This window comes from Bos indicus x Bos taurus, chromosome 11 (genome assembly GCF_003369695.1).
Source record: "Bos indicus x Bos taurus breed Angus x Brahman F1 hybrid chromosome 11, Bos_hybrid_MaternalHap_v2.0, whole genome shotgun sequence".
In the NCBI taxonomy this organism is placed as follows: domain Eukaryota; kingdom Metazoa; phylum Chordata; class Mammalia; order Artiodactyla; family Bovidae; genus Bos; species Bos indicus x Bos taurus.
In genome coordinates this window covers 96,262,616-96,274,620 of record NC_040086.1, presented here as the reverse complement: position 1 = coordinate 96,274,620, position 12,005 = coordinate 96,262,616, and the positions used below count along the sequence as shown (strand labels likewise).

Genomic DNA, 12,005 nt, shown 5'->3' with positions numbered 1-12,005 from the left:
ACAGTAAAAAACCAAACAATCCAATTATAAAATGAGTAAGAAATGAAGCAACATTTCACTGAAGAAACAGAGATGGCAGATAAGCACAGGAAAAGATCATCATTAGCCACTAGATGAACATAAATGAAAACCAAACGAGTTATTACCACAACCCTATCAGAATGGCTAAAAACAAAAACAAGAACAACAAATGTTGACAGTGAAAGACGCTGGAAAAGAAGTGGCAAAACGGGGAGAAATGTAAAAGGTTACGAGCCACCCAGGAAAGCAGTTTGGCATATTCTTACAAAACTGAATATCCAACTACCACACGACCAGCAAGCACACTCCTAGGCATTTATCCCGGAGGAATGAAAGGGCACATTAACACAGAAACCTGTGAAAAGCATTTATAGCAGCTTTAATCATGATAGCTCCAAATTGGATAAACAACCAAGATGTCCTTCAATGGGTAAATCGTTAAACAATTTGCGCTGCAGTCGTATCAATTAAATCTATGCAGCAATAAAAAGGAACAAACTATTGACATATGCAATAGATTTTCTAGATGAAATCTCCAGAGAGTTATGCCGAGTTTTTGAAAACGTAACAAAAAAACTTGCAAAATATTACATGGTATATGATTTCATTCATATAACATTCCTGAAAAGACAAAATTATAGAAATGAAGAACAAATTAATGGTTGTCAGTGGTTAAAGAGGAGTTAGTTAATTTCTAGAGACAGAACACAATTTGATATGCAAACCAACCAATCCTGAGGCCATATGCCCACCTGCCCTCTTTTCTCAGGCTCCTTCAGTCTGAAACACTCTCTCCCTGCCCTAAATCACCCCAAGGCCAGCGATGTGACAACTAAGGCCACCCTGAAAGCCCAGAGCAAGCTGAAATTATTTAAACTAGACAATCCTAAATCTGCTTATGCTGCCTTGCCTTGCCTTCCCCACAGAAATCGCTCCTCCCTCCCTCTGCCTGCTGACCAACCCCTGGTGCCTCCCTGTGTGGCCCTCCATGGAGTGGATGGATCCCTCCTCTTAAACTGTGAGAATAAACTCTCCTTCCAGTGGCAGTGTTCTGCTGATCTGTTGGCCTCACCACACCCGAATAAAAATAAAATCCCAGGTAGTACATTTTAGAAGTGAAATGTTTTGCATTTTGACCGTATCCCTGTCCATATCCTGGTTATGATGCTCTACTAGAGTTTCAAAGATGTTACCGTTGGGGGGAAACAGGTTAAAAACAAGCTCTCCCAGTAGTATGTCTTACAAATGCATGTGAATCTAACTATCTCAAAATTAAAAGTTTGACTGAAAAAAAATGAAAGCAAGATTAAAGCAAGTCCCTCTTCTTTCCCATTAATCCACTCTGTGAGGTTTCTTTGTCAGGAGCCTTTGTAAATGGTGAATAGGAGGTTGCAGTGAGCAGGATGGAGTGCCAGCACGCTGCAGTGCCCCCCAGTCCTCTCTCCTTTCCCACTGATCCCACTATGGAACAAGTCATTAGCGAGAATAAAGTCTTTGGGTCAAAACCAAAATGCATACTCGGTGGGGGAGAGCAGCCTAGAAGGAGGCAATTCAAGCCAGGATCTCTGAGAGTCATCCTGACAACAGCGATGCTTGGGTTGCATGCCCCTCCTGGAAGCCAGGCACGTGTGCATGTTAGTGGCCCTGCCCAGCCACCCGGTGCAGCTCCACTGGCCAGGGCTCTGCAGGGCACCCGGGAAGGTGCAGGGCTGATGCTGTTACCGAAGCTGGCTAATCCAGACGACAGGAAACAAAGGCCCAAGGGCGGGCCATAAAGTCACCTTCTGTGTTTTCAGTGAATCTTTATCATTTTATTTTCCCACAAAACAAAAGACAGGAACACCTGGTGCCTTTTATGAAAACCAGCTCTGGTTCTGAAAATGAACCAGCGTGTGGTGGGGCTCGGGTCTGCGGTCACGTCCGCCCTTGGGAGCAGGCCCTGGGCAGCGAAGCCACATGGGGCAGGAGCTGGGGAGAGTGGGAAGAGGCTGCCGCACCTGCTTCTGCATCTGCTTCGTGGAGCCAGAGCTTCGGGGGCGGGGAGGAGGGCGCGGCCCTCCTGTCTTCTGGCCCCGAGGAGTGGGGTGGTCCTCCTGCCTGGCTCGGGCCTCCCCACAGCATCAGCTTTCTGGAGACTCACGTGACAGCTGTGCTCAGGCCGGACGTGTGATTATGTTCCACAGTTTCCACCTGATATCTACAATATGCTTTTAATTAGATATCATGACCATCTTCGCATGTCTTTCACTGACTTTTTAAAATTTCTTGAGCTGTATGTAAAAATACCAACGTGCTTGAATTAGGCTTCAGCACTTGGTGAATTATTTTTTTCTTTCTCCAGTTTTGTAGGCTGAACTTCACTTGCAGATTTAAACTCATCCTTCTCTATGGCACTGGACAACAGCCCACAGCCCCAGAGGGGGGCTGGCCTCTCCTAGCACCCCAGAGCCCCTCATTTGGCAGTTTAAGCATCAGAATCTTTGAATAATTTCCCATTATTTAGGAATCTCAAATATATAAACTATACAGGTCCAGCAGTTTATAAGAAATGTTTTGCTGTTTAATCAGTCCCAGAAATAAATGGGAGTGTTGAGAGAAAGGAAGCGGGAGAAGAGGAAGCACAGAAGAAACGGGAAGTAAAGACCTAGGGGAGGATGGGTCCACACACGGCCCTAGAGGGCCCATTTGCTGGTCAGAGGCCATGAGCAAGGCTGGCTTCCCAGCACGCAGCCCTGAGAGGGGCCAAGAATGACACAAACACAGCCTTCTGGGACATCTTTGGTGGGCCACTGAGTGCGAGTCTGCCTGCCAACGCAGGAGACACAGGTTCCATCTCTAGTCTGGGAAGATCCCACAAGCCAAGGGGCAACTAAGCCTAGGCACCACAACTACTGAGCCTGTGCTTTAGAGTCTGCGCTCCCCAACAAGAGAAGCCACCGCAATGAGAAGCCCACACACCACGATGAAGAGCAGCCCCGGCTCACCGCAACTACAGCAAGCTGGCGGGCAACAGAGAAGATCTAGCACAGCCCAAACATTCATTAATTTTAAAAACACACGACTTCCTGGGCTTTTCTCTGACCAGTCTCTGGACACCAAGTCCTCGGCTCCTCGGGGGCCTTGCTTCATCAGACAGCTATCACCGACCACACTCACTCAACACCTGCCCACCCTTAAACAAAGGCAAGAAGACTCCTGATCCCAAGGCATCCTCTAGCCGCCACCCTCCCTTCTTTAAGGCATCTGTGCCCATACCTCCCACTTCAGGTGGACCCTTTGAGCACACTGGCAGTCTTCTGAGCCACCACCAACTTCACAAGCACCTTCTAGTAACTCAGCCCAGTAGAAACAGTTCTGCTACTGCTGCTAAGTCGCTCCAGTCGTGTCCGACTCTGTGTGACCCCATAGATGGCAGCCCACTAGGCTCCCCCGTCCCTGGGATTCTCCAGGCAAGAACACTGGAGTGGGTTGCCATTTCCTTCTCCAATGCATGAAAGTGAAAAGTGGAAGTGAAGTCGCTCAGTCAGGTCTGACTCTTAGCGACCCCTTGGACTGCAGCCTACCAGGCTCCTCCGTCCATGGGATTTTCCAGGCAAGAGTACTGGAGTGGGGTGCCATTGCTTTCTCCCAGAAACAGTTCAGCCTCATTTTATTTACCCCTTACAGAGCTTTGACTAATACTGACCACCCCTTCTAGAAATACTCATTTTTCCCCCGTTTCTTACTAATTTTCCATCCACCTCTCTGGATGCTCAGCCCTAGGCCCCCGAGTGCCTCCTTCTCCCCACTCCTAATTGTTGATGCTACAGTGGACTCTGACAAGGAGTCTGAGGTGACAGGACCATCTCCATGATGCTACAGGGTCTCCCATGTGATGATAACACTCAGACATCTCCCTGGACTTCAGACCTAAGGCTGCTCAACATCCCTACCCAGATATCACATGAGCACCCCAAGCTCAGTGTGTCCACAACTGAACCAACGGTTCCCCTCCACCCTCAATCTTTCTGGTTGTCTATGTCCCCATCTCAACAGAGAGCATCAACATCCCCCCAGCTGCTCAGCACGACACCCTTCATGTCGCTCTGGTCCTTCCCTTTCTTCACCTCTGCACCTATCTCCCAACATTCAGCCTATGTTTTTTTCTGTGAAAGAATGTGCATTTGGGTCCCCAGGCCCCATGCTCCCACTTCCCTCCATTGTTGGTGGGTTAGGTTTCTACCCTCACACCCTACACCAACACAGACCCTACAAACTGAGCCCCCTGACTCAATATCTATGCCCTCCAATTCTCCTTCTACACACATCAAGGAAACTTTTAAAAACACAAATGTAAGAACCTTTTTCTTAAAGTCCTTTAATGACTCCTACCACCCTCAGAATAATGGCCAATGCCTTTGTGTAGCTTGTAATCCTCTGGTGTGACACGACCTTATCCACCCCCACTACCTCATCTCTCACCTTTCCCCTTTCACATGATGGAACCCCTCCCAGGATACTGGAATTCCCGGGGCTTCTGCACAATAGTAGGGGGTCAATAAACACCTGTGAAGCCGATGTGAGAAGCAATAAACGCATAACATCGGGAAAAGCCTCACCAAGGAGTTTTCAAACTGGGTTCTGAAGGATGAGAAAAATTTTATCCAAAAAGGTGGGAACACAGGAATTTTGAAAATATGGGCCAAGTGGGTTCAAGGGTTTGATGGTACAAAGTGAAGTCGCTCAGTCGTGTCCAACTCTTCGTGACCCCATAGACTGTAGCCTATTAGGCTCCTCCATCCATGGGATTTTTCCAGGCAAGAGTGCTGGAGTGGGTTGCCATTGCCTTCTCCAGGGGATCTTCCCGACCCAGGAATCGAACCCAGGTCTCCCTCATTGCAGGCAGACGCTTTACCGTCTCAGCCACCAGGGAAGCCCCTTATTCCAAATGTGAGAAACTAGAGGTCTGATGAGGTTGGAGGAGAAGAGAGTAGAAGGAAGTGAGACTGGAAGACACGTGTGTCAAGTTAAAGGATTTGGGTATCTGTCCTCTCTCTGGTTGTCTGAGAAGAGGATGCTCTTAGAGAGAAGATCCATGGCTACCACTTATTGCTTACTGCCCAGGCCCTCACCCCAGAGGACTGCCTGGACTTACTGGTGATGGGAAACTGGACACAGAGTCTGGAAGAAGGGGGACTTGATCAATTCATCCCCCAGCCCCAAAATTTCACTTTACTCAACACTTGCTTGAGTGAGAACAGAAACACAAAATGTAACAACATTTTTCGAAGACAATAGGCAACACTTATCAAGTTTAAAATGTGAACACTCTGACCCAGTAATTTCAACCTATGAAATTATTCTATGGCACTAACAGGATGACCATGCCAAAATACAGACACAAGGGTGTTGTTTATTGCATTGAAAACAAAAATGGGAACAAATTCAATATTCTTCAATATTGAATTATTAGCCAAATTTTGGTGTGCATGTGTGCTAAGTCACTTCAATCCTGTCCAACTCTTTGCGACACCATGGACTTTAGCCTGCCAGGCTCTTCTGTCCAGGAGATTCTCCAGGCAAGAAAACTGGAGTGGGTTGCCATGCCCTTCTCCAGGAGAATCCTCCCAACCCAGGGATTGAACCCACTCCTCTTATGTCTCCTGTATTGGCAGGCAGCTTCTTTACTGCTTGCACCACCTAGGAAACAGCCAAACAATAAATATGCATTATTAAGAGGAGGGGATACATCTATATAGACTGATACTGAGCTAAGCCCACAATAAATTTTTTAAGTTATGAGAGTATAAATGGTACCATCTCATTTGTATTTTTAAAAAACCCACAAACACATACACAGAAAGTCTCCCGAGACCTTCTAAACTCTAAATCAGGACACGTCAAAAATTAACAGGAAAAGCTAGTACAGCCCTTCCTGAGTTAGACTTGTGGGGTCCACAGGTACATATTATTTAAGAATGACTTAACTTAGACCAGCAGTTCTCAAAGTGTGGCCCCTGAACCAGCAGCATCAACATCAGTGGGCAATCGGTTAGAATGCAAGCTCTCAGCCCCACCCCAGACCTACTGCAGCAGGAATCTGGGGTGTGGGGTTCTCCAGAGGACTGAGGCCCTCTGAAGCGCGAGAACCCCCGACCTGGGCGTCTGGGAACAGTCCTTGAACTAGGTGATAAACTGTCACTTCTGGGTCACCATGCCACAAAGACTCCCATTTGCACACGGGGTTTCTCAGGAAGGGAAGGAAGGAGCTCTTGGAGCACAGTGAAGAAAAAGACAAAAAAAATCTCCAAGTCTCTCGGAGGCCAAGACTCAGTTTGGCTGGGCCTCCACACCTGGCAGTTCTAAACGCTGCCGTCAGGGAGAGTGAAGGCAGCCAGGAGAGGGCAGAAGCTGGGCACGGAGGGGCCAGAGGAAAGACCTGGGCCTTGGCAGCAACGTTCTAGATCTGAGCCTGTGGCTGCCAGGCAGGAAGGGGAGGCTAGGGGAGGCTATTTCAGAGGCAGCTGCAGAAACAGAGACGGTAAACTGAGAAGTTTAGCAAGTGATCCCCAGCCCCTACCTGAGGAACCATCCCCTGACGGGCAGAGAATTTGTCAAATTCAATTTTTATAAACAAACACTTGGCATCTTTTACTTCAAGCAGCACCAGGGCCTCTGCTCATTTTAAAATGGTTGTGCCACTGAGAGTCAGCGGTCCATCTGGCGTCCACTCTCGGGTTTGTGTGTCAGGGTACCTAGCGTGCTCTGAGCGCACAGAGGGATTAGGCCTCCAGCACATGCTGGAGAGGCCCCAGCCGTAGTCCACAGCAGAGCCTCCTTCGGCCGCCGCACTTCTGTCTCAGCATCTCTGTAGCCCGGCCACCGCCAAAAGCCTGGCACTTCGGTTTGGATGTCAACCTCCCACTAAACTCTGGATAAAGGGAAGGGGGGTGTCCTCCCCCATCCCCCTTGAACTCAGGGTCAGACCTCTGAGGAAGCAGATGCTTGTCTAGCGGTCAGCACAAAGACAGGACTCCTACATCTCTCCCCAGAAGAGCTTTTGGAGGAGCTCGGACACTCAGTCTTGGCGTGTGGAGGCTGGGTAATTGCCGAGCTGACCCTCTGGAGCCTCCTGGCCTGCTCACCTTTCACGATGATGCCTGGTGCAGCCCCACCGTGAAATGTGCTTATTAATCTCACTCATTTGACACCGCGCTCTTCTGCCCTGAGCTCGACGTTAGGAGAAAATGATAGGGATAGATTCTGCTCCTGTCAGACTCACCAAGACTTTCAGAAAACCAGACTATCAAAGGCCATCTGCCGCCCACTTGCTCGGCATTCACAGTGACCCCAAAGGGGCCAGCAGAATGTTAAAGACACAGATCCACACGAGGGAACAGTCAGAAGACCCGGGTTTCCACCTCCCCCCCAGCCCTGCCCCCCACCCAGAGAGTCACCCTGGAGACGGTCCTCCCAGAGACAGGCGCGCACCAAGCCCCTGCCCTGATTCACGACGCACTGCTTCATATCTAATTCATCAAAAGACACTTGGGCTTCTCAAATAAGGAACATTTTTATTAGCTTCCCCAAGAGTTTTATGGCACAAAGCCATACCTAATGATTCTATTTTATGGCAAGTTATACATTCAAACAGTGCTTTGAAGTCAGGCAGCAGGTGAAACTCAAATCTTTGTCAAAAAAAAAAGATTCCCCCGTTCATTCACTTTAAAAATGTTTATAAGCTTTCCAGCAGCTGGGAAAGTGATGTGGAGGATTGTAACAGGCTCCCCCTTCCTCACACGGGAGCCAGCGTGGGCTGACGCGACAGGCACTGTTCACCATGGGGCTGATTTTGCCTGCCTGCCCCCTCCGCCTGAGGACTTGTGCAAGTCTGAACACATTTTTGGCTGTCACACCTTGGGGGTTGGGGCTACTGGCATCGAGCAGGAAGAGGCCAGGGATGCTGTCCCCACCATGCACGAGACAGCCCCACCACATACTACTATCTGATCATCTGGCCCAAGACGTCAGTAATGCCAAGGGTGAGAAACCCTGCCTTAGGGCTTCTTCTGGACTAGGCATGGCATGCCCCCCCAACTCACACCTCACATCAGACACTGATTTTATCACTGCGCCAGGTGTTCAGTGCTGACAAATGAGACTTATATTCTTTTACGTATTCTGGGTATACATTTTCAATGAGCAAGAATAAAACGTCATCCCAAACAAAATCAGTTCAGTTCGGTTCAGTCTCTCAGTCGTCTCTAACTCTTTGCGAACCCATGAACCGCAGCATGCCAGGCCTCCCTGTCTATCTCCAACTCCCGGAGTTTACCCAAACTCATATCCATTGAGTCAGTGATGCAATCCAGCCATCTCGTCCTCTGTCATCAAACAAAATAAGGAAAGTGAAAAATAAGACCACCTTAGGGGTTTCCCTGGTGGTTCAGTGGTAAAGAATCCATCTGCCGATGCAGAAGACGCAGGTTTGAGCCTGATCCGGGAAGATCCCACATGCCACGGAGCGACTAAGCCCTGTGCCACAACTACTGAAGCCCGCATGCCCTAGAGCCTGCGCTCTGCCACAGGAGAAGCCACTGCAGTGAGACACCCTCACACCACAGCTAGAGAGTAGTCCCCGCTCACCGTAACTAGAGAGAAGCCTTCGCACAGCCATGAAGATCGAGCACAACCAAAAATAAATAATAATTAAAAAAAACCCTCCACCTTAGAAGTTCAGAACACATGACAATAGTCACCGTTAACTAAAGCCTCCCAATAGTTCCTCTGCACATTTTAAGCCCCACCCAAGTTGGAATTTATCTACTGAAAAAACAATATAATTAATTCAAGCCATCGGTACTACTGAACATCACCACAGACGTGTGCTGAAAAGCAAAGCCAATTCTCTACTAAATTGTGGTGATGCGGTCATCACAGCCCTGGGCTTGAGTCACCAGATTCACCACTCCCAAGCGCTGGGTCTCCATCACTTCCCTTCTCGGAGCTTGTGTTCTCCTGATCAGCACAGTGGACAGAAGGCAACTTGCCCTCCCACCCTTCAGGGAATTGTAAGAGCCAGCTGAGTTCATGGGTGGGAAAAACTGCTTTGTAAACTGTAAGAAGCTATATAAACACATGTCAATATATTTTTAACATTTATACAAGACAATCTGTGACAACCAAGGGTCTTTCAGATGCTTGGATTCTTTTCATGAAATGTCACAACTAAAAATGACTTTGGAAATCAACTAATTCAATCCCTTAATTTTACAGAATGTGAAGATGACCATCACAGAGGTCAAGTGACCCAGCTAAGGCCAAGCAACAGCCCAGATGGGCTCAGGTCCAGCCAGGACACTTGCCACACCTTGCCGCTGGTGGTGCTTTCCCTTCCTGTTTAAGTTCCTAGAGTGCAGAAACACATCTTACACACGACGTTCAGAGGGTCTTGAACAAAGTAAACAAATATTTGCCAAATCAGTGAATCTTGACTTACCACATCATAGCCTGTTGGGGCTCGGTTCCGAGAAGCCACCACCCCGACTCCTGTGATGGGATCCATTGACGTCTCTGGCAAGGCTTCTGAAAGGTCTTTGACTTCAGGCATGGTGGCTTGCTCCTGATTCCAAAAAGGAAAAAGAAAGCACAAAATTCAAATGGAGCATTTAAAGTGAGCAATACAAAGTCTCAAACAGAACCAGAATCCTGGGGCAAATATCCTGAACTCAGCTTCACATACATGGACCAGCTAAGGGAGCCCTGGCTTTACCCGACCCTTTCCTCAGATCAAGAATTCAAGTAGGGATTTCCCTGGTGGTCCAGTGGCTAAGGCTCTGTGCTCCCAAAGCCAGGAGGCCTGGGTTCGATCCCTGGTCAGGGAACTAGATCCCACATGCCACAATTAAGAGTTCACATGCTTCAACAAAGATCAAAGATCCCATATGCCCCAACTAAGACCTGGCACAGCCAAATACATAAACAAATACTCTATTAAAAAAAAAAAAAAAGAAATCAAGTCATCTCCAGCTCCTGCTCTTCTCAAGTGAGTTTTGAACACTCTCCCGCCCTGCTGTCTGACTTCTATACAGATACCAGCAGCTTCTCTGAGGATAAATCAGACATGGTTAAATCTAGCAACACCTTCCATCTCTCCCCCTCACAGCATCTCCTGGCAGAAGAACAGCCCTCCAAATCCACAGCCATGACTACATCCAAGGGTGGGCTGTTGGGGAGGCAGAGCTTTGTGAACACATAGAGGAAAGTGCTCTTGCCATGGAGGACACAGAAAGGCAATGGAGTCCAGGCTCCATGACTACAGCTGGTGAGCAGGCAAGCAAAGATTCAGGACACCGACAGCTGCAGAGCTGCTGTGACAACTAAGGGAATCCCGTAAACGAAGGGCCTGGAGAGGTCCCCTGGCACACAGTAGGCCCTCAGCAAAATGCAGGTGAGAAGGGTGGGTGAGGGACACAAAGGTCCAGTGTAGTCAGCCAGAAGCGTGGTCACGGCTGTTCCCAAGAGGACCGGGGGGTCCCTTTGTTGTGTTTAATCCCAGGGTCATGTGGACACTTACTCAAAGCTAAACACGAACAATGACTGTAATTCTTGTTGGACACTGGGAGGAAGGGAGGGAAATGAAATTATTATTCTGCTGCTGCCTGCCTCCTGATGTGACCGGAGGAGACCAACAGAATGTAGAGAGCACTGGGTCTGGGCAGCTCCAGTGGCAGTGTACCAGAAAGCATATAAAATGGTAACACCTTATGTAAATGACTTCTAGAGCTTTTTCAAAGGACCAGCAGTGGAAAACAGCAAGTTAAATTCTACCTCCTTCTGCAGCGATTTCATTCCACTGGCTGTAGGGTCTGTCAGATCTCTCAAGGCTGGTTACTGCTGCTAAAGCAAACCAAACACTCTCGTCTAACTGGGCAGCCAGTAGGAATATTTTAAGTTCTCAGCCTAGAATCAGAAAAGGCAGAGGCCATTAAAAATGACTACAGCCTCCTCCGTAAAAACAACCAGAGGGCTGTATGCAAGTCACCGTGTAATCAGCATTCCCTGGAACCCACGAAAGGCTCCAGAAACAGGCTCGTCAGTGCCAGGGAGCTAATTCTCTGATCAAGGCTAGGAAGCGCCTGCCAGCAGCCACAGTCTCAGCTTCTGTTTATGACAAAAGCCAAACTAAGTTAAGCTTTACTTAATTCTACTGAAAATAAGCTTCTGGAAGTAAAGGGCAGGGGGGCAGGACATCACACCGCATCACTGAATCGTTTTCTATTTTCAGATCTTATTTACCAGGCGAGTTTATCTGCATAAAGCACAGGGCTCAGTGCTTCCTGCACACAGTAGGCACTGAGTGAATATTTCCTGAATGAATCCGCAGGGATGCCCCCAGTCAGGAAGGTTTAGAATTCACTATCTGCACCAGCAGAATCCAAAGCAAACTGATCAAAAAGTACTTCATTTGGAAAACTCGGTATTCTTGGTTAACATGGAAATAACATCGCTGCCGTTAGCAAAATACTGTTATACCTGTTGTTGGTTACCGAAATGCTTTGCAATTAACAACTCATTAACAGAAGACACTGAATTCTGCCAGTGCTAAAATATCATGCTGTGAATTTAATAAAGAACATAAGACGTAAGTTTTATTATTATTATTATTATTAAGATAGTGCTGCCTCTACTATCTGAGGTGGGGGGTGGGGAGCATGGGAATAAATAAGAAATATTTTATTCGCTGAGGGATGCCCCATCCTCGGGTCACTGCATCCCGGTCCAGGTACCAACCGCCCTCCTCTGCTCTGCAGCGCGAGCAAGTTGCGGGAGCGGGGGAAGCTGACGCCGCTGCTCCCACAATGCACCGGGCAGCCGGGCACCGGGCCCCAAGATGGCTGCGGGCAGCCTCCTGAGCAGACAAAGGAGCCGGCCGGCGGGCTGCGGGCCTGCAGGGTGGGAGGATGCGGCGGGCAGGGCATTAGCACTGAGCATCTCAGATGCAC

At 48.5% G+C, this 12,005-nt stretch overlaps 1 protein-coding gene across 3 annotated transcripts in view; it reads right to left on the bottom strand.

Moving 5' to 3' along the window:
- MVB12B (multivesicular body subunit 12B) overlaps positions 1-12,005 on the bottom strand; it is a 193,435-nt gene that overhangs the window by 169,329 nt on the left and 12,101 nt on the right. For all 3 annotated transcript variants that reach the window (XM_027556289.1, XM_027556286.1, XM_027556287.1), the window contains exon 2: positions 9,500-9,622. In XM_027556289.1, coding sequence (XP_027412090.1) covers positions 9,500-9,622 — 123 coding nt within the window. The remainder of the gene's footprint in view (positions 1-9,499; positions 9,623-12,005) is intronic.